This window comes from Hemicordylus capensis, chromosome 6, assembly GCF_027244095.1.
Source record: "Hemicordylus capensis ecotype Gifberg chromosome 6, rHemCap1.1.pri, whole genome shotgun sequence".
Classification (NCBI taxonomy): Eukaryota; Metazoa; Chordata; class Lepidosauria; order Squamata; family Cordylidae; genus Hemicordylus; species Hemicordylus capensis.
In genome coordinates this window covers 42,385,045-42,407,994 of record NC_069662.1, presented here as the reverse complement: position 1 = coordinate 42,407,994, position 22,950 = coordinate 42,385,045, and the positions used below count along the sequence as shown (strand labels likewise).

The following is a 22,950-nucleotide window of genomic DNA, read 5'->3' as shown; positions in this document are numbered from 1 at the left end:
TAGGTTTCATGTTTGTCACAATAATGTGTAATTCTGCCCTTAGTCCTCCATTATATTCTGAATAAGACTTGCCAGCAGACTTACAGCAAAGGGATGGGGTAGCACTTGTTACTCCATCTTCCTGTGGTGAGCCTCTAAAAGTTGCAGAAGGCTGCAGTTGTGAAGAGGAACACACTTGTCACAAGCTGCCATTTACCTTTATAGCATTATCTGTCATGCCATTTGAATCCAGAATTCCATACATATTTGAAAATATGTAAGATATTATGGCTGACAGACAAGCAAGTAAACCTTGTCCTGGGCCCATCCTAGTAGGACTGAGGTGGGAGGAATTGGAAGATGGCTCACTTCATACTGCTGGTCTGTTTAGGATTCTGCATTCTTTTTACAACATTACTGCCCCCTTTACAGATCAACTGTACATACCAGAATGATTGCAACCATCTCTTTCCTCCCAAACTCACTCGTACTTCTCACCCTTTCAGAGAGAAAGGAGTCTCTTCTTTTCCCCAAGAGAAAAAGAGGTCAGTGGGTAGCATCCAGACTAAGTTAGTCATGACTAAGCACCATTTAAATCAATGTGACACTAGTTATGACTGAGTAAAGCCTCATTAATTTCAGTGGGACATAGTCATGACTAACTTAGTCTGGATGCTACAAACTGTGGTTTGTTAATCCTGCATGGTACAAGGGTTGCATCTGGCCTGCATATCCAGATTTTCTTTCTCGGCCGCCACCACCCAAATTTCAGTTAAGGAAGGAGGTTCATCCACATTTCAGCCCTGGGTAGAGAGCAAATATTAGTTGATGTGATAGTACCCCAGACTGGGGTAGGTGTTTTGAGGAAGATGGCAAGATGTATTTGGAATTTTTCAGTATGTCTGAGTAAATAGTTCAGTTTCTAGTATCAAATTGTGTAGACACTGGCCTTGGATAGAGCTGGAGTAGGCGAGGATCCAAATAACTAAACAGCTAGGTTTGTATTTCTAAGGAGGCTTGACATGTATTTCTCAAACAGTAAGTCACTTTTTAAAAACTGAGGTGACTTTAAAAAATCCTTTGTGATGTCATGGTGGGGTCCTGCACCTCAAAAGAGCCAAAAATCTCACTAGGCTAGGCCTACTCAATTTAGGGGCCCCCAGATGTTTTGGGACTACAGCTCCCATAATCCCCAGCCACAGTGGCCAAGAGCCAGGGATTATGGGAATTGTAGGCCAACATCTACAGGAGGGCCGAATTCCTGCACTAGGCACATCCAAGCCCTTGAGCACTCCTAAAGTAGCCCTTCTAATACTTGGCTGTGTCTGATTCTTAGGCATCTATATCAGTCTTTCAGATGCTAATGTGATTACTTGGAATGTTTCAATCTGGCTGTGCAGCTCGACCATTGGTGTGCCTTTTTAAGCATCATATCTAGCCTATGGCATTGAGAAAATTCTACCATTTTGTCTTGTGTGCGCCTCTGCCCCACATGCACATGCAGGCTGGGTAAAGCAAACTTTCCCAATATTGTTACTCAACTCATCCCCCCCACCCCCATGCTTTCTCTGCAACTGTGAGTAGTGAAAACTTACTCCATGGCTGGCCTGCCTGCACACCCCTGTCTAGCTAGAAGTTAAGAGGGACTTCAAATCTGTCAGGTGCTTTTGAGCAAATTGCACTTTGCTCTCATGCTAGTATCTCTTTGGCTAAGTATTTCCCAGTTGGTTTATCATAGTAACAGACACACAAACACAGACCATTTGGTGGTTTTATTGAATTTCCTTATTTGGAGGTTGTGGTGGAGCGTACAGAGCAACTTGTGTATTGTTTGCCAAACAGGCTGCTCTGAAAACCACTTCTAGTGATTTTTTGACATTTTGTTTGAAGTTGGATTTCCATCTCTTGTGGCAATTTATCCAGCACTGAGAAAAGCCTTGGGAAATACCTCATGATCCAAAGGAATATAACACATTTTCATATTTGTGAATTAAATATAGCTTGCATATTGTGAAGCTCATGGGCCAAACTCGCAGTGGATGGATGTGATGCCTTTATCCTGCCATTTCTCCTTAATTAGAAATTGTTATTTTTGAGTATAGAAAAACTTGTTGACCCTTAGACATCTTGACAGAAGAGAGGTCTTGTGGTAGCAAGCATGACATCCCCTTAGCTAAGCAGGGTCTGCCCTGGTTGCATATGAATGGGAGACTTGATGTGTGAGCACTGCAAGATATTCCCCTCAGGGTATGGAGCCACTCTGGGAAGCACATCTAGGTTCCGAGTATCCTGGTATCTTCAAGATAGGGCTGAGAGAGATTCCTCTTTGCAACTTTGGAGAAGCCGCTGCCAGTCTGTGTAGAAAATACTGAGCTAGATGGACCTATGTTTTGACTTGGTATATGGCAGCTTCCTATGTTTGTTCCTATGATTATACCAACCAGAGAAATCATGAATGGGTTATAGCCTAAGGGTTTTTAAAACAAGTATAAGAAGTTCAACTCGTGCAAGGGGGAGCAGTGACTTTCACTGATCTCTCATTCCCTCTGTGTCTTAAGGGTTGTGGAGCCCTTTGGAGCCGGGTGGCATGGGACACAGGTAGACTGAAGCAGTGGAGTAGCAGCAGGAAGGTGGGGTTGGCAAAAGGGGGGAATCGCTCTTCCTTGCATGAGTGGCACTTCTGCTCACACTATGAGCACTCACAACTCATCCAAGTCTTGCAGTTCTGAGAGAAGCCCATGCTACAATACTACTTTGTGGGTGCTACATGTATATATTCTACTGCCCACTTTTGCCTTAATTATGCATATTCCTTTTGGATTCTGATGGTCCTTAAGAAACACATGAGTGGGGATTTGAACCAATAGCCTCCTGCTCTCTGGGCAGGTTACTTCCGCACTGTGCCATTAGGTGGCTTAAGTCCATACTAGCCCTCAAAATATTTTGTCTTTATATCCCAAGCCCCCGCCCCCACTCCTTTCCTCCCAACAACACTCCATTCCCTTTAGGCCTCTTCTCAGATTCAGTTCTAAATCACGTTTGTGTAGAATCAAATCTATGCTTAAATTGTTTGTAAGGTATCCTACAATTATATATGGGGATCTCCTATATCGGGCAGCAGTGATATAGGAAAGTGCTGAAAGGCTTCATCTCATACTGCACAGGAGATGGCAGTGGTCTGTGAAGACAATACTGAGCTAGATAGACCAATGGTCTGACTCAGAATATGGCAGCTTCCTATGTTGCTATGTAAACCATAGCTATGTTGCTATGTGAGCCAGCATGGTGTAGTGGCTAGAGTGCTGGACTAGGACCGGGGAGACCCAAGTTCAAATCCCCATTCAGCCATGATACTTGCTGGGTGACTCTGGGCCAGTTACTTCTCTCTCAGCCTAGCCTACTTCACAGGGTTGTTGTGAAAGAGAAACTTAAGTATGTAGTACGCCGCTCTGGGCTCCTTGGAGGAAGAGCGGGATATAAATATAATAATAATAAAATAATAACCACTCCTATATTCTACCAAGAAAACCACAGGGCTCTCAGGTCGCCAGGAGTCAACACTGACTCGATGGCACAACCTTTCCTTTTTTCTTATCATGATCTTAGATGTAGCATCTGTGGAGTGTCTGAAGAAGTGGGAAGAGTCAGATTTGGTGCAGTGGACTAGGACACTAGGGACTTGATTTCAAATCCTAGCATAGATGTTACTGAATTACCTTGGGCTTTAATTTGTAAAATAGGAATAATTAAGGATGGATTGGATTGGGTGTTAGGGATGTGCACAGAACTGGCAGGGGCTGGTTCGAAGGTGGGGCGAGTAGCATAGCATAGCTTCAAGGGCGGGAGAGGGTGCACTTATCCCTCCCTCCGCTTTCCCCCCACCAGCGCTCTGTTTGTAAACTCCCTGTAGGGTGGCAGCGTACCTCCCTGTGCCCTCTGGCTGGAAGTGCCAAGTGTGCAAGCCCAGCATGCGCACCCGGCACTTCCGGCCAAAGAGGGCATGAGGCAGCAGGGAAATAGGCTGCCACCCCAATGAGGACTTGACAAACAGAGCGCTGGCCGGGGGTGTGTGTGTGAGTGGAGGGAGGGGTAAGTGCACCCTCTCCCACGCTTAAAGCTATGCCACCACCCCACCACCCGCCTTCAAACCGGTTCGGAGGCCCATAAAGGCCTCCGTTTCTGTGCACATCCTTATTGGGTGTGTTGCACAAAATAAATAGTAAGAAGAATAAATATTATACATGGAAGTGAGTGTGCAAGTATGTTTATGTTTGAATCGGAAAACTAAGATGATTTAGTAGTTTATTAGTGTGTGGCTCCTTAAGATGATCGGGAAGTACTGGCAATTTAAACCCACTTCAGCTTGAAGTTTTATCAATGTAGCTAGTTTCAGTTACTTTTAAAAAGTGTTCTCTTTTTTGCCGGCCAGCCCGCTTTTCTTGTGGAACTGTCCAGAGTGCTGGCAAATCCAGGAAACAGCCAGGTTGCCAGAGTCGCAGCTGGTTTGCAGATCAAGAACTCGCTGACATCTAAAGACCCTGACGTAAAGGCCCAGCACCAGCAGAGATGGCTTGCAATCGATGCCAATGCTCGCCGAGAAGTCAAGAATTATGTATGTAAAAACCCCTCTGCTTTCTTTGCTTTCCCCTCTTTCAGTCTTGGTTTGTTCATAGCTTCTTTGTCTTCAGTAGTGAATAAATTTTGCTTTATGCATCTGTGTAATGGTTCAATTTACTCTTCTGATGTACCTCTGGATATTGAGATTATATCCTTGGCCTTAGGAGGCTTGTTAAGGATGATGTTTGAGAGTATCTGTAATGTTATTGAAAATGCAGCTTTTGACTGTCCCACTGCCTAGTTCCAGCTGTGTTTGGAAGTGGTGATCTCTGTTCCTTGGCTTCGTTTCAGGTTTTGCAGACCTTGGGTACAGAAACTTACAGGCCCAGCTCGGCCTCGCAGTGCGTTGCTGGCATCGCCTGTGCAGAGATCCCCATGAATCAGTGGCCTGAACTTATCCCTCAGCTGGTAGCCAATGTTACAAATCAACACAGCACAGAACATATGAAAGAGTCTACATTGGAGGCCATCGGCTACATCTGTCAGGATATTGTAAGTGCTGCTTTGTGAATCTTCAGTGCTAACTCAGCTGCATTTTCCTGCACTTGTTCTCGTCCTCCTTAATGGCTTGATTTGAATTGGAGATTTCAACCCAGTGAGCTTGACGCCCAAATTTGTTTCCAGTGCTAGAGTCCAACCATCTTATGTGTGATGTGTGTAGCCTTTCCCACACCATTGGCTTAAATACTGCCAAAGTTGAGAGCTGAGGGCCAGAGTTTTCAAACCAGCCGGAGGCCCCAGCATTTCATTTAGGAATTAAGCAGTAGGTGCAGTAGCCACTACTGCTCACAGAGGAGCCGCATCAAACGTGTTGTGCATTAAGCGTCTCAGAGCAGCTGCACAAAACATAAATTGCAAGGTTTTGGTCATGTTTCTGTCCTTGCACCCACCCTGAGTGGGATATTGATAGTTATTCCCCCATCAGGAGTTACATCTTTTCTCCAGTGGGGAAAGGCACAAAACTTCTGTTTTATATATTATTTTATAATATATTTCATATATTTTATATATGAAAGAGAGATTAAAGCACTGCTATTGTGCAGGTCATTTCCTTCATCTGTATCGTGTCTGAAGCTAGCCTTCACACAGTTTACAGACCTGTGAATATGAATGTTTTGCTTTCCACTTCCGCACCCAAGTATTCATTCATTCGATTTCTATACCACCCTTCCAGAAATTGCTCGGGGTGGTTTACACAGAGAAATAACAAATAAATAAGATGGATCCCTGTCCCCAAAGGGCTCACAATTTAAAAAGGAACCACAAGATAGACACCAGCAACAGTCACTGGAGGTACTGTGCTGGGGGTGAATAGGGCCAGTTACTCTCCCCCTGCTAAATAAAGAGAATCACCACGTTAAAAGGTGCCTCTTTGCCAAGTTAGCAGGGGTAAGTATGACACATCTGTGGAACACAGCATCCTTAGAGTATGAATTTCAGCCCTCACTGTTGTGAAGGAAAGCCCATGCAGAAAGAGTGTTTTGTATTCTGAAACAGTTGGGTGGGGGAAACTGGGGATCCAAGGGTTAATTAATTCATTTTCTTCTCTCCCTATCTCCCTTCATGGCTACTATCGCACTGGTCCTCTTGCCCACAATTGCTGCTTTATCTCTATTCCTCCCCTGTATCTGTAATGTGTAGTAAAAACGTTTCCGTCTTGGGGAACCTAAATGGAATATTCACAGTCCTAGGCTTGAACTCTTCTGAGTTGGGTGCTGAGATGTGCAAGGCATCTGCTGCATGGTTGTGGTGATCTGGCAAAACTCAAAATTCTCCTTGTGTCATGCTGCACAAAGAATGGTTGGTTGCATAGCTAACATTCTGGTCTCTGTTTCAGGATCCAGAACAACTTCAGGACAAGTCAAATGAGATCTTGACAGCTATTATCCAGGGCATGAGGAAAGAGGAGCCAAGTAGTAATGTAAAGCTAGCGGCTACCAATGCACTCCTGAACTCTTTGGAATTTACCAAAGCAAATTTTGATAAAGAGGTAAGCAGGCCAGTGTTCAGTGGGGCGGGGGGGGGGTGCCTACCAAAAAAGTCAGTTGTTAAAGATGTGAAGAATAAATCCATGGTCTATGATGAGAAACCATGCACCACGCTGAGTTTTGCTGATGCATTCTCATAATCTGCTGAGACTTGGATTTGTTCTTTAGAAACTTGCTATGAAAAGCATATCCCATCATAAGACTACCAATAAGAAATAAAGTAAAATCACTTTAAAGTATCAAAGTGGCTTTTAACTGCCTGCGTCCTGGCTGTTGAATGGACACTAGCAAATCTCGAGTTAGAACTCTGCAGCAGACAAAGAGCACTTCCCTGCATGCCCTGTGCTTGGAGATGATTTTGGTACAATGGCAAAAAGGCCATCTCTTGGGTATGCAGGGCCCAGAGTTTGCTTTTGAAGCAATAGACTGAAGCCTGGTTTTAATGCCCCTTATCATCATGGGGTGTGACATCACCAGTGTGAGTTCCTGTGACTTGAATATGCATGCACAACTTTTTGATCTTGTTTCATACTTGTTTTCCAACATAGTTAGTGTATTTACAAGCTGGGTGGTCATGGTGCCTTTGTGAGTAGTCTTACACAATATTTGCCCAAGCGTTTGGGCTGAATAATCTGGTATCTGTTGTCTTGAAAGTGTAATGTAAACTACATTGACTTTTAAGGTCTGTACAATGTTATTTGTGCTCTGAGCCCTTGGAATACCTTACAATGAAAGCAGAAATAATTTGAAGGTACCTGGATGAGCTCTGCCAAAGCGTTAAGAGGGTATCTGGTCACTTGAGTGAAAGTCCTTGTCTTCATCCTTTTTTGTGGCACAAAAAAGGAACAAGGACTGCTCAGGTGATAAGTGGGCACAATTTTATTGGTTTTTGAAGGAATCTGTGGCCTGTTAAGATTGAGTGTCGTGCACTTGGAAGTTGAAATCCTAAGGTAATCTTGCCTGCTGCATCCTGATTGTATCCTCTGGAAAACTTAGTTGCCCCTTCTTCCTTGAATTCTGAAATAGAATACAGGTGAAACTCGAAAAATTAGAATATCGTGCAAAAGTCTATTAATTTCAGTAATGCAAATTAAAAGGTGAAACTGATATGTGAGACAGACGCATTACATGCAAAGCGAGATAAGTCAAGCCTTAATTTGTTATAATTGTGATGATCATGGCGTACAGCTCATGAAAACCCCAAATCCACAATCTCAGAAAATTAGAATATTACATGGAACCAAGAAGACAAGGATTGAAGAATAGAACAATATCGGACCTCTGAAAAGTATAAGCATGCATATGTATTCAGTACTTGGTTTGGGCCACTTTTGCAGCAATTACTGCCTCAATGTGGCGTGGCATGGATGCTATCAGCCTGTGGCACTGATGAGGTATTATGGAAGACCAGGATGCTTCATTAGCGGCCTTCAGCAATTCTGCATTGTTTGGTCTCATGTCTCTCATCCTTCTCTTGGCAATGTCCCATAGATTCTCTATGGGGTCAGGTCAGGCGAGTTTGCTGGCCAATCAAGCACAGTACACTGTATACTTTTCAGAGGTCCGATATTGTTCTATTCTTCAATCCTTGTCTTCTTGGTTCCATGTAATATTCTAATTTTCTGAGATTGTGGATTTGGGGTTTTCATGAGCTGTACGCCATGATCATCACAATTATAACAAATTAAGGCTTGACTTATCTCGCTTTGCATGTAATGCGTCTGTCTCATATATCAGTTTCACCTTTTAATTTGCATTACTGAAATTAATGGACTTTTGCACGATATTCTAATTTTCCGAGTTTCACCTGTAGGTGCAGTGTTCTTGAAGACATAATTGGCTTTTAAATCTGCTTGTGGAGTTAGCTGTATCTTCGTACTGTGGTCTGGTTCTAATTTGTGAATATTTGAAATCCTGTGTTCTCTCCCTGATCTTGCAGCCTGCTTTTGAGAAAATTTGGACACAAGTATTCAGTGGAAAATGTGTGGCTTCTTTAACCTGAATTCTTTGGTTTTTGTCACCTTATTCTTCAACACAATTGAACTATGACAAAGAATGTGTATTAAAATTTCAGCATGAAATACTTGGTCTCACAGCCTAATAAGACCAAAGTACAGGGGAGAGGAGCAGGTGATGTGGTAGTTTGGATTTTGCAAAATTTACTCTAGTCCTTGTGAAATGGGTCAAAATAGAAGCAAATTGATAATTATTTTAAAAAACAAAACAAAACCCCCAGTGTTCTTTAAACTGACAGAGCGAATCGGATAGGGGCAAAAATGGGTGATTTACAAAGCTGCAAATGTGATGCCATTCTGATTTATACCCCAAAGAATCAGGAGTTTGAGCCTTTCCTGACCATGGCTACAGAAATCTGCTCCTGTACTTTGAAAAGCATATATTTTCCTTGAATAATAATAATAATAATAATAATAATATAAGCTCAGGGTTACAGGAAAAGCCTGCAGGGTTTATAGTCCACCTTATTTTAATTGGTAAAGTTTTATTGGTAAAGATTTGTTTAATTTTTTCACTATTGTACTTTGCATGCTCCAGTCCTAATCCTGTGTTCCTCCTTATTTTCAGTCTGAAAGGCACTTTATTATGCAAGTAGTCTGTGAAGCGACACAGTGTCCAGATACAAGGGTAAGTTTAAGTCCTTAATGGTTGTCGAGAAGATATTATAGCTGATATAAGTCTCTTTGTGTAGAATTGGCAGGCCTCCACAACTTGGCTTGCTGTGGTGAGTGAGCCAGCACCATCTGATAAATGTGATGAGCCTCAGTTTTCCTCCCAGCCTTCGAGCTAGAGAGGTAGGTGGGGTTCATCCCACCAGTTGCATGGTGATCCTTGCCCTGTGTGGAGTCTGGGTTGGAAGGAAGGCTGAGGGTAGTTTTCTGCAGTTGTATGATTTTATCCATCATAGTGGGTTGTGTTCCCGGGCCTCAGGAAGACAGGAAATACAGTTCTGTTTTTGCAGGCAATATCTGGTAGGTGGAGCTCCCTCAACTCCAGTTCCATTCCTGTCTTGCCTCAGGCAGCACACATATCGGAAGACCTCTTCAACTTGCTAGTTTTCAGGCTGGTTATTTATCTTTCCTTTTCTTTCTTATGTGCAAGGGCAGGAAGGGAGTCCTTTAATTGATTTGCCTAAATTCCAAACGTTTTTTTAGTTCATTAATTTGACCATTGGAATCCTTATTTTTCAGTTGAGTTTTTCCCTTTAGTTTGTGGCTCCCCTCTTTCCCCTCCCCCATGGTTCCCTCTTATGCAGGGGACCTTCTGGGCGCCTCCCTTTCGAAGGGTATCCCCCCGAAAACAAGCCTCCCCTAAACCGAAAGCCAGTGAATTGAGCTCCCGCGCTTGTAAGCGGGTGCTCTCCCCGCCAGCCGCCAATTAGTCAGGGGTCCCTTCTGGCTCTTCTCTTGCTCAGGGGACCATATCCTCGCGTATGGGAACGGGTTCCACCCTGTAAATCAGCAAAAAAGACCATGCACGGCAAAGCAGAGGGCGGCAAAGCTTTAAAGAAGAGCAAAAATGCTCCTGAAAAACAAAGACGCCATAAGCGCAAATCGAAACCACCCATTGCGCGCCTTAGTGAGCGCTTGCTTTTACAAGTGATTTGCCAGCAGCGCCTGCCCAGAAGACTTCCCCCTGTCCTCATTCAAGCTCAAGGGGGCTCCTTTGAAGCGCATATTGGGACGGGCGATTTATGTACGCCCGCGATTTCTGGTGCTGGAAACCTGGTGGGGGAGGAGGTCCCCAGTCTGCTGACTCCCAACATGACAAGTCTGAGCTCTGCTAGGCCTAGATCCTGCACCACAGTTGCCAGTGAATGTGAGTAATCCCTCTTCATCAGCAGCTGCACAATTCAAACAACCAGCTCCAGAGTTTGAGGCTTGGCTCACGGACTTCATCTGCTCTGAAATGTCCTCTGTTCCTCCAGCCCCCCGCCCCCAGGGTGCCATCCCAGCCAATAGACCCATTTTCCTGTCATCATCACTGGGCTCTAGCCCCACCAGGGGTTTATTCCACCCAATGAGAAGGGCCAATTCCATCCTAGGCCCCCCAGGTCACGCAAAACCAAGCAGCCTATTCATCCGCTGCCAGTATCCTCCTCATCAGATGAGGGCCACCTTTTACCTGCTATCAAAAGGAAATGGGCACTTCCAGCTCCCCAAGAACACCCCTCCCCCCAAACCTCTTCCTCCTGCTCCTCCGTTATCTGAACCTCCCTTCTCGGTTGCTGAGGCCAGGGACATCTCATGGGTTATCCTCTCTCAAGAGCTCCAGGCAGGACAGAAAGTAAATAGTTAAAAAACTAAGCCACACCCACTAGAGCCTGAGGGGGATAACCCTGCCCCAGTTCTTTCTGTCCTCAGCAAGCTCCATGGCAGCATTTTTCTAGCTCTCTCTATTTTCTGCTGATATTACTTCTCTAATTGACTTCCTAACTACAGTATTCCATTCTCCAAATCCTTTTTTCTGTTCCTGATCTTTATTACTTGCTATTACCTGAAAAGAAAGAAAACCACCCTTCTTCCGTCTGTTTCTCCCCCCCCCCTTCTCTCCCCCCCATCTCCTCTTTCCTCTCCGTTGCTTGGAGCTAGTAGGAGAGGTACAGAGCAATTTCTCCAACAAGGGGAAGAGATTGCGTGTTTTCGGCCTGGGAGGCTTCAGGGCCTTTTGTAGGCCCCATTGACGCAGGCTGCTGCAAGCTCTGCATAGCAAGGCCGCTTTTCCAACCTCCCGAAAACCGCCCAAAAAATTCGCCAGCAGTGAGTTGACGGTCCGTAATTGGCCATCTCTCATCTATGGGCCATGGAGTCCCCCCTGGAAGGGCTTGATTTTCCCGCGTTGGTGACAACCGCTCTCGAGCTGCCCGTCCCGATCGTCGAAGGGGCCGCGTCGAGTCTCCCGCCTTCGGGCTGCGAGACTCGCACTACCGCGGCCCGGCGCACCACGCTGCTGCAGGCAGCTTGAAGTGGCTGTGAAGAGCGCTTTTGGAGGCTCCCTATTGCCAACGCCCCACCAAGCTCTGAAGAGATTAGGCGGATTGGCGAGCTGGCTAGCAACCTGACCGGCAGGGCAGCGAGGTCATCACAGGCATCTTCTGTTCCTAAGATGGCGACAGTTGCAAAGAATCCCTCCATTTTACCTAAAGGAGTCGGTAATGTAGCAATAGCAATAGCACTTACATTTATATACCGCTCTATAGCCGGAGCTCTCTAAGTGGTTTACAATGATTTAGCATATTGCCCCCAACATTCTGGGTACTGTAAAAGGGAGACCGTCTCTAAAAGGGCGGGAAAAGCCTAAGACTGTGACTATGGTGTTGGGCCAGCAGGGGAAGTCTGCTGCAGAGACTGGGCCTAAAGAATCCAGTTCTAACTCTGCTGTTTTACCTAAGTCTGTGCTGCCACCTGAGTGGCAAGCATGATTTCGCAATGCAATCATTGGCACCATCTACCAGGTTAGGCCCCCTAAGAGGAGTAAGAGATCCACAAAGGGGAGAAGGCATAGATCACCCAGTGTGAGCTCCTCATCTAGCGAGTCTGTCAGTCCTTCTCCCAAGAAGGCCAAAAGCAAGCTTAAGCATAGTGAGCTGGGCAAGTAGGTTGGCAAGGTGGCACAGGACCATTCTTCTGATGCTTCCGATCGGACTCTGGGGGCCCTAGGGGTTTACTTGCACCTAAAAAAAAACAAAAACCTCATTGCAAACTCAGAGAGGCCTAATCTGCCTTCTGACTCTGAAGACCCAATTAATGCAGGGGGAGGTTTTGACCCAGACCTAGAGACTCCGTTGGAAAAGGATGATGGGGAATGGTCTGGAGGGGAGGACACTGGTGATGCCTCAGTGTCATGGTGCCTCTTTGTGGCAGAGGACTTCAGCCCACTGATGTCCAGAATTATTAATACAATTGGACTGAAATCAGAGGCTGGGCAGAGTTCTGACTCTTGTGCCAAAGGGGACTTGGTCTTTCCTAGAGCACGCCCCAAGGACATGCTGATGCCCATGCCAGAGTTGTTTGTGGATGTAGTCACAGGAATGGTTGACATCAGCTTCCAACTGCAAGGCTACATCCATGGCTAACAAACTTTTTTCTTCTCAGAAAACCACTACAGATATGTTGAGGACACCAAATGCGGATGCCCAGATTTCGCAATTGGTGTCGGATTCCCTGGTATCTCGAGAGGGTGAGGTTTCTCTAAAAGACATAGCTGACAAGAAAGCCGAGCTGTCATTTAATCGTGTCATGAGAACGTGTCCCTGGTGATCAGCGCAACAGCAGCAGCAGCATCCAGGGCAGCCCGTGCCTCCTTATTATGGGTGGTCAATCTTCTGAGTGATCCTCCAGGGGACCCAGTTAAGATGTGACAGCAACTATTAAAGATCCAGAAAGCGCAGGCCCTTATGGCCGATGCCAATCTTGATATGATTAGATTCTCAGCGCAAGTGGTGGCTTCATCATTTGTTGGCAGACGCCACTTGTGGCTCAAAGTTGGACAGTTGGGTCTACCTCTAGGCTTAACCTCGCCACTGTCTCTTACAACGGCAAGAAGCCTTTTGGTGAGTCTGCCCTACAAGACATTCTTGTAGAGTCATCTGATAAGTGAAAGACACGATGCCTTCAACCAATAAAAAGACTGATAAACAGCCTTTCAAAAGGCCCTTCCCTTTTATAGCTTCCACCCCTTAAGGGGCCGGGACAGAGATACAAAATTCCAGATCGGATCTTGGAATCGTAAGAGAGCACCCTTTAGTGGGCTTGGTACCTACAAACAGCAAGCTGCTCAGTCAAAGCAGCAAAAGCCACAACAATGACTTGAAGCATTTCAGGCTTGGAGGGCATTTATCTCACCTCGCCCCAGCCTGGGAAGATTCAACCTCAGACAACTGGGTTCTGCAGCTGATCCATCACAGCTACAGGATAGAGTTTCACTCCTCTCCCCCTGCTGCTTTATCCCCACTCCAAGGTCAAAAGCATTCTCAAAGCATTTGCTGATGGTCCAGGCGATCCAACACCTCCTGGACATCGGGGTAGTGGAGCCAGTGCCTCTGGCACAGGAGGGAGAGGGAGTTAAAACAAAACAACAACAAAACAAAACACTTCTATCCTATTTACTGTCCCAAAAAGGGATGGCTCAAGGAGAGCTGTTTTAGACTTAAAGTTTTTTGAACAGATGGGTCCACAGAACTCATATCCAGATGGAAACTCTTAAGAGCAGTTTCAGAGGCACTCTTTCATCTGGATGTGCTGGCATCCATAGATTTAAGGGAGGCCTACCTGCATCTTCCTATACACCTGAAAAGCAGGCAGTACCTTCGGATTAAATATGCTGGAAGGCATTTTCAATACAGCAGCCCCTCATGTCTCCACAAAGTTGTTGGCGCCACTGGTGGTGCAACTCCGTCAGAAAGGGATTAGTTTGTTTGCATATATAGTCAGTTTGTTGCTGCTAGCGAGATTTCTCCTAGAGGCAGTACAGGACTTGGCCCTTAACTATCGCAACCTCTAGTACCATGGTTTCATCATAAATGGAGAAAAGAGTCAGTTGACGCTTTGCCACAGGCTGCACCATTTGGGGGTAGTCATAGTTACCTTAATGGACTGCCTCTTGCTTCCACTGGACAGGTTACAGACTATCCAGACAGAGATTCACCTGGTTCTAGCGAGTCCAAGAGTTCCTCTGGCTTCCTTGTCGAGACTGCTGAGCTTGATGGTGGCCGCACCGAACTCGGTTCCGTGGGCTTGACTTCATCTGCACGACCTCCAGTGGTTTCTCCTACCCCACCAGAAGGCAATCATAAGGAAGTGTAGACTGCTTCTGAAGTTGCCACCAGACCTGCGTCACTCTCTCCGCTGGTGGATCAACTCCAACAACCTGAATTGGGGAAAGACCTTCTTGGACCCACAGATGTTCATCATAACAACAGACGCAAGTGACGGGCTGGGGAGCCCACTGCCTCAACCAGTCGGCGCAGCGGCTATGGAACAAGGAGCGTTCTCACAACATAAATTGGAGAGAACTCCGCGCAATTCGCCTAGCGCTACTAGCATTCCAGGAGATCATCCAAGGCACTGACGTATTCGTAAAGACCGACAATACGACGGCAAAGGGGTATGTAAACAAGCAATGGGGGACTAGGTCCAGGTCACTTCACTAGGAGGCTGTCCTTCTGCTGTCCTGGGCAGAGAGCAACCTTCCTTTCCTGATGGCATACCATGTCAAGGAAGAGCTGAACCTGGTTTCAGACTGGTTAATCTGGGCTGACATCCAACTGGGGGAGTGGGCTCTAAATCCATCAGTTTTCACCCAGATGGGCATGCCCAAGGTAGACCTCTTCATGACTCCGAAGAATGTGCAATTACCAGCGTTTATGACTAGATTTCCATGCAGGGAGGCGATGGCAGTCGATGCCCTATCCAGTCCAGGACCAGATGCTCTCCTTTATACGTATCCTCTGACATCTCTGTTGGCCAGAGTCCTGCAATGGATGTGTCTTCGAGCAAGAGTACTCTTAGTGGCACCATTCTGGCTCAGGAGACCCTGGTTTCCAGAGCTCCTCCATCTGGCGGTGGAGCCACCTTGGGAGTTGCCTCAGACCCCGAACCTGCTCCATCAGGGTCCAGTTTTACACCCGGATCCATGTTGGTTTCGGCTAACTGTTTGGAAACTGAGCGGCGAGTCCTCAGCTAACATGGCTACTCGGAGGGAGTTCTCAGCACTATGCTGGCGTCGCGAAGTCCATCGACAGAGAGAATTTATCAATATACATGGTGAGCACTCCTTCGCTGGATGTCATGCAACTCCGTTCCGAAGGGCATGGCTAAGTTATGTCATCTCCTGCTCTTTTTACAAGAAGGGTTCAAGAAGGGACTATGTCCGAATACCCTGAAACGGCAGGCGTTGCCGTTGGTGGAGTTGCTCTCAGCAGAAAAGGGCAAAATATCTCAGTCACATCCTCACCAGCGTAGGTTCTTATGAGGTGCCTCGCTGATGTCACCTCCAACAGTGCATAGGTTACCTGCTTGAGAACTACATATTGTCCTCAAGGCATTGCACGCTCACTCTTTTGAACCTTTGGCAGCTATTCTGATCAGGGTCTTATCGTTTAAATTGGCCTTTTTTGGTGGTCATCACTTCTGCAAGGCTCATCTCAGAGCTGCAGGCGCTATCTGTGAAACAAGTCATATTTTATATTTCAGAAAGAGGCCATCAGGCTCATTCCGTACCCCTTCATGAGGCCAAAGGTGGCGTCCCCCTTCCACCCATCGCAAGATGGGTTCCTACCTTCATTCTGCCCCAAACCTGTCCATCCTGTGGAGCGGAAATGGCACAAGTTGGACGTTAAGCGATGTCTTAGGGTCTATATTAGACGCTCAGCCTCATTCAGATTGTCAGACGCTCTGTTTGCATTCCATGGGGGTCCCAGATTCCTCGACCACTATTGCAACGTGGATTATAGCATGTATATCGATGGCCTACAGGGTTCAGAAGTTGAGGCCACCAACGCATCTCTCTACACATTCTACTAGAGCAGCAGCAGCGTCAGTGGCGTTTTCCACTAATGCACTGGTTGAAGAGATCTGCAAGGCGGCCACCTGGGCGTCGCCTTCCACTTTCACCAAACATTACAAGATCGAGGATTTCGTGTCTGCCCGGGCATCTCGGCCCACCCAGTTGTGATTTTGCGCTCTGGTCTACTTCTGTTGAAATGGTGGAGACTGACATTTTAGTTCTACAGTTGGTTGCTACACTCTGTTATTCTGGAATGTTTAAACCTGTTTATTCTGACCTGCTGTTTTCTACTATTTTGTATTGCCTTTGTCCTTTTATGTCTCAACCCGAAAGAACTGGGGCAGGGTTATCCCCCTTAGGCTCTAGTGGGTGTGGCTTAGTTTTTTAACTATTTACTTTCTGTCCTGCCTGGAGCTCTTGAGAGAGGATAACCCATGAGATGTCCCTGGCCCCAGCAACCAGAAGAAGACTTCACGGTAAGTGAAACCAATGCTCTGGTTCCTTCCCAACCTCTGCCTTTCACTCAGAGGACTCGTCCTCCTCTTCTACTGAAGAGGATGAGTTGTCTCAGGAGGACGAGCAGTCCACGCAAGTCAGCTCGTTCCGACTTTTCCAGCAGGCGAACTTTGACGTGCTCTTAGCCAAGGCACGCCGGGTTATTAAAGATACTTTGCCTGACTCTATTCCCACCTCCCTCTCCAGCCTTGACCAGGCAGTATTCCCCTCTACCTCTTCCTCCTCCCCGGTTCCCTTTCCCCCTCTCTTCAAAGATACCATTCTTGCGGAATGGAAGGTACCTTTTGCATCTAAACCGTTTCCCCCTTGCCCTAAAAGATTATACACTCTGCCAGATGATGTCATGTCTCTTGGTCTCTCCTGTAGTAGATGCCTCTGTGGCACAACTGGTCTCAGAACCCTGATGAACAAGGATGGCAACGAACAGTTGAAGATTCTGGAAGATAAAAAGTGTGACTTTCTACTTCGAAAGGTCCATGATGGCATGGCCACAATCATTAGGGCAGCCTCAGCCAATTCTATTTTTCTTCACCTCGGTTCTTCACCATGTTTCACTGCCCCCCTGGCCTAGGACATGGACGCTCTCACGGTGACCTGGCACTTGGGCCTGCTGTACGCCTTTCCTCCAACAGTCATCATTGCCAAGGTGATTCAGAAGATCATTCTCAAGACTGCAGAGGTGATCCTCATAGCCCCTCAGTGGCCCAGACACCCATATTTCGCCGACCTTATCTCCCTGTTTGTCCATGATCCGTGGCCCCCACCTCTCTGACAGGACCTGCTCAGCCAGGGTTCCATTCTACATCTGGACCTAGAATGGCTCCAGCTTCACGTGTGGAGATTGAACACACCAAATTTACATGGGCAGGTTACTCCACCGCGGTACAGAATACCATACTGGCCTCAAGATGCCCCTCCACTAATCGCGTCTATACCACTTGGGCAGCGTTCACCAGATGGGCGCACAGGAAGCGGTTCTCTCCTACATCCGCAGGAGTTCCTGAAGTTCTTTTCTTTCTCCAGGAAGGCCTGGACTTGGGCCTGCACCCTAACACCCTGTGCAGGCAGGTTTCAGCCCTGACGTCAGTATTGATCCTCAACTCCACCATGCTCCACCCTCATCTCTCTCGGTTCCTCAGGCAAGCTAACAACCTGGTCCCTCCGCCTGTCCACAGGTTCCCGTCATGGGACCTGAATAAGGTGCTCAACGCCCTTTTGCGTCCTCCCTTCAAACCTCTCACCACAACTCCACTGAAGATCCTTTCATACAAGGTCCTATTTTTGGTAGCGATCACCTCGGCTAGACAGATCTCCGAGCTAGCTGCACTTTCGGCCCACAAGGACCTATGTACCTTCTCAGAGGAAGGAGTCATTCTTTTCCTGGACCCGACTTGCATTCCCAAAGTCAATTCTACCTTCCACAGATCCCAGGAGGTGGTTCTTCCCTCCTTCTGCCCTAAGCCAGCGCACCTTAAGGAAAAGGCTTGGCACACTCTGTATGTATGCAGAGCCATCAGGGTGTATCTGAAGCGTACCAGACCTCATCGCAAGTTGGATGCTCTATTCGTTTCCTTCCACCCCAGGTCACTAGGTCTTAAAGTATCCAAAGTCACCTTAGCCAAGTGGATAAGGGCCACAATCTGCCTAGTTTACCAGACTCTCAGCCTCTGCATTCCAGAGGACATTGCAGCACCGGCACTTCAGCAGCATTTTCAGCTAATGCCCCTCTCCAGGTCATATGTAAGGCAGCCACATGGTCTTCCATATCCTCCTTCATCAAACACATCTCTTCCTTCCATGCTAATCAAGCCGCCATGGCTCGTACTGTCTCCCAGCGAGTGGTCTAGTCTGCTTCTCCCTCCCTTATTGTCTCGAGCTTGGGCATGTCCCATTATGATGGATAAAATCTGACAACTGTGGAAAAAGAAACATTGGTCTTACCTGTGAAGGGTTCTTTTTCGCAGTGTCTGATTTCATCCGGCCCACCCGCGAACTATCTACCTTCTTCAGTTACATACCCCTCTCATCCTTTGGTGGGTACGGGCACAGTTGTGGGAGGCAGCGCCTCCCTGGATACAGATTACTTTGCTTTTTAAATTCCTCTTCGGAACCTATTGGCTTGGGTCTCCACTGCGCTGTGTGTATTCTTTCTCTGCCCCTCAGGTTTCTCCTTCCTTCTAGTGTATGCTGTTGCAGGGCTCGACAGTCCGTAACTGGAGTTGGGGGAGCTCCGCCTACCAGCCTACCCAATATTGCCTGCAAAAATTGAACTGCATTTCCTGTCTTCCTGAGGCATGATCCGGGAACACAACCCATTATGATGGATGAAATCAGACACTGCGAAAAAGAAACCTTCACAGGTGTAAGACCAATGTTTCTTTCTGGTTGCTTTGTGGCCAAGGCACTCAAGCGATCAACTTGACTACACAGAACTAAGCTGGCACCCCATCACCATCAATATTTCCTACGCTAGAGCTGGAAGGGTGGGGGAATGTTGACTGCAGCTCCTGGCTGCCTGAGCTGATTGGCAGCCAAGTGGGCACACTCCATGTTTCCCTTTCCCTCTTTTGTAGTAAGAAATGAGAAACCTCCCAGAGGATTGTTTTGCTCACAATACGTTGTTTAGATTATCTGTGTGCATGGTGCATTACCACAGTTCTGTAAACAAGAAAAAAAATAGGTCCTTGTTTCAAAGGACCTTACAAGCTAAGAATGGCAGTTGGGTAGACAACCAAGGAAGGGCAAGAAGTGGTAAGGGTACCCAAGGTATACACATTAACAAATGAAGTTAAATATTTGTTTTAATCTTCATTCCCAATTATAATCAAAGGTCTTGTAGAACAGTTGGATTTTGAGTAGGGAGTCCAAGGGAAAGATTGCTCTATAGATATATGGTCAATGTGAGCGTTCCAGAATGGCAACAAGGGGAAAATTTGTTAAGATCAGGACTCTTCTGGGCAACTAGTAGTGGTAGAGGATCGGGATACTAGCTGAGATATAAAGGTGATGAAGGGCAGACAGGGTGAGGCAAGGTACTGGATAAGGTGTTTGTGCTGGATACAGAAATGAGTGGGAATAGAACTGTAGGGACTGGGCGAGCGAAGGGGGCTTCATAGGGTCTGAGAATTTGGAAAGTGGATTTTTTTGGATAGAGGTACGAATAGTATTGAGGGGTAACCGGGGAAAGACAGGAGGAGGTGGCAGTAATCAGGATGGGAGATAACTATAGCATAAATGAAAGTTCTGGCCAAGGATGATGAGGTGGATTTTTGAAATGTTGTGCAAGGAATGATATTGATTGTTGACAGGTGGAATTTGGGGAGCAAAGGAGGAATCAAATCAAAAGCCAGGCTGTACATCTGCTCAGCATTCCAGTCTAAGGCAATAGACTGGCTTTAGTTGTAAGCAATCATGATGTACTGCTGCTGCAGAGGTGGTGCTTGCCAATTGTTACCAAAGGTCTGTTTAGCCCAGCATTCTGTCTCAAATAGTAACAGCCAGGTGCTGCTTGGAAGCTGGCAAGCAGATCAAGAGGGAGGGAGCAACATTCCCTGTGTTTTGTCCCTGGAATCTTACTATCAGGATTGTTTCTACATGGAGGTTCCGATTTTAGCTGTTATGGCAAAGTCCTTGATCATTTTATCTTACATGAATTTGTCATGTCAAGTTGTGTAAGTAGATCTGCTTTCCCCCTCCAATCAATCACCTTTATTATGGTGAAAGACCAGCACACTTCCTCCCTCCAAACAAGTAAATGTGATGCCTCTTTACAGCCATTGGAGCGATAGCTGTTTACTAAATTGGTTCTGATTGTATTGTGTCAAAGCTCTGTAACTTTGCTTCTTATCCATGTAGTTCGTGTTGTGCTGCTGAGTTTAATAGGGCTCACTCTAGAGTTAAACTGGATGCAACCCTGTTGGTTTCAAGGATCCATTGATTGGGAAGATTACCAATTTACCAAGGAGTTTGCATGTATAATGTGTCATGCTGTTACATGGTAAAAGGTCACCTGTGTTCACATGGACATCTTAAGGTGAAATCAATATCCTGAAGCAGCATTGCCCCTCAGTGTTGATGTGATGAATATATTGTGACTTTCATTGTCCACAGGGCAATTTGTAACTATGTATTATCTCTTGTGCTCTAGCATGTTTCAGAAAGTAGTAACTTTATCTTAGCCACATGGGCATTTCACAAAAGCGGATGCTGTAAAGTTGGGCAATGAGCAGAGGCGGCAGATTCTTCCCAAGCTCTTTAAATGTACTCTCCAAACAATCCTGGAAGGCAGTGTTCCCTCTAATTTTTTTCATCTGTGTGCAGAATGTATTTTGTTTTGGGGTGGTAGTATCAAGGCAGTCTGTGCGCGTGTACATTCAGAGTGGGGACCTTGCTGATTCAGCCTGAGCAGGATCTAAAATTAATTGAGCAGACATTAAAAAAAAAACAACAACTTGTGAGTGGGAGCATGTGCACATGCCACTGCTGGCAGGATAGCAGGCTTCTGGAGTGCTGTTGTCATCTTGGACCATGTAATATATTTCAAAGCTTGTTAGGCATAGCTCATTCATTGCTGTCACATTTTAAACATTTCATAGGAACCTTATTTTTCTGGCACTTAATGTGCAAAATGCCTTTCAATCCTCACCTCATTCCAGCCTCCCACTAGTCACTTGTTCATCTTACTGCTGGGAGTGGACTGTGAATTGCTTTGCCAATTGATGCAGTTTGAATCCCAGGTTTCTTAGGTCCACATTCAACAGTGTATTGAGTGCACAAATATATTTCCCAAAGTATCCACAGAAATAGAACTTTTCTGCCTTTGCTTTTAGGTGCGAGTAGCTGCCTTACAGAACTTGGTGAAAATTATGTCCCTCTATTACCAGTATATGGAGACATATATGGGTCCTGCACTTTTCGCTGTGAGTATTCAATACTTGGAATTGAGAACAGAAGCCTGAATTCTTAGAGGTGTGTTGTCTGCCTGGATGCAGCAATGGGGTCAAACTTGTTTCATTTCTCCAAAGATCACAATTGAAGCCATGAAAAGTGACATCGATGAGGTGGCTCTGCAAGGAATCGAGTTCTGGTCAAATGTTTGCGATGAAGAGATGGACCTGGCAATTGAGGCATCAGAAGTGAGTTAAGCTCCCCAACAGCATGTTTTCCAAACTTTGACTGACCAGCGATGACATATCTGACTTTGGTCCATGATGATACACCATGCACCACTCTGACTAAAGTGATGCATAGATCTATGAATACTTAGACCAAATCTTGCTGAGTAGCTATATTTCTTGTTCCTCTAGGACAGGTATTTTCCTGGAATATTCTAGGTTACTTGCAATATTGTTTTCCCACTGTGACAGAGTGCATGTGAAAACTTCTGCTTACGAAATGCACACTTTCTCATCCATCATAGTAACAATCCTGTATTGATCACTTAAATATTACATGTTAAATAACTAAAATGAGCAAGAGTGCCTTGATTGGGCCAAGTCATGAAGTTCATGGTTGAGTGGGGCTTCTCTTCTCTCCAGGCTGTGTGCAAATTGTCCCAATAATTAGTCACATTCTATTACTATAAATGCAAAAACTGGCAAGGGCAACCGAGTATGTCAACAGAACAAACAATTTTGCACAAACATTTTTAACAGGAATGCTTTGTTGTATTTTAAATGCCTAAAATAGAAATAGTAATATCTATTTCTTCAAGTGCATGCATATTTGGAATTGATGGATTATGTGTTTAACTTTTGTGTTCTAGGCAGCAGAGCAAGGGAGGCCTCCAGAGCACACCAGCAAATTCTATGCCAAGGGTGCACTCCAGTATCTTGTCCCAATTTTGACACAGACACTGACCAAGCAGGTATGTGGTGGAGATGTGTCCAGAGTAGTAAGATGCAGAGCCTGTGGTCATCCCTATGAGAGATTAGAGCTCGGTTCGAGCAGACTTGGAGAAGACTCAGTCAGTTCTGCTGAAAGGCTGGCATTTTTGCAAAATGGGGTGGTGTAAGTGACTGAGATGAACATAATTAAGGGAGTTAATTCATAAGCTGTTCTGAACTTGTTTTAATAATGGGTTCAACTGTCTGCTTACTGAGAAGGAAAAACCTTTTTGACCTTACCTGTGTGTTGTACTACGAAAGGCATCACAAACAAGAATGAAAGACCAAATCACAGATGCTTCTGAAGCATGAGAGAGAGCGGGGAAGTCAGTTCTAGCAATGAGAATTCTAGCGGTCCCATGTTCACTGCACTGCTAGTGCCCTGTTTTGGAGCACCATGCAGATGAGATTCCTCATTTGGGGCAGGGGAGCATTGCCCTCCT

General features: G+C 46.0%; 1 protein-coding gene across 1 annotated transcript in view; it reads left to right on the top strand.

The window, feature by feature from the left end:
* KPNB1 (karyopherin subunit beta 1) overlaps positions 1–22,950 on the top strand; it is an 88,235-nt gene that overhangs the window by 4,360 nt on the left and 60,925 nt on the right. Inside the window, exons 3-9 of the mRNA XM_053262238.1 lie at positions 4,409–4,591; positions 4,888–5,088; positions 6,434–6,586; positions 9,168–9,227; positions 21,452–21,541; positions 21,647–21,757; positions 22,387–22,488. Of these exons, the coding sequence (XP_053118213.1) occupies positions 4,409–4,591; positions 4,888–5,088; positions 6,434–6,586; positions 9,168–9,227; positions 21,452–21,541; positions 21,647–21,757; positions 22,387–22,488 (900 nt within the window). The remainder of the gene's footprint in view (positions 1–4,408; positions 4,592–4,887; positions 5,089–6,433; positions 6,587–9,167; positions 9,228–21,451; positions 21,542–21,646; positions 21,758–22,386; positions 22,489–22,950) is intronic.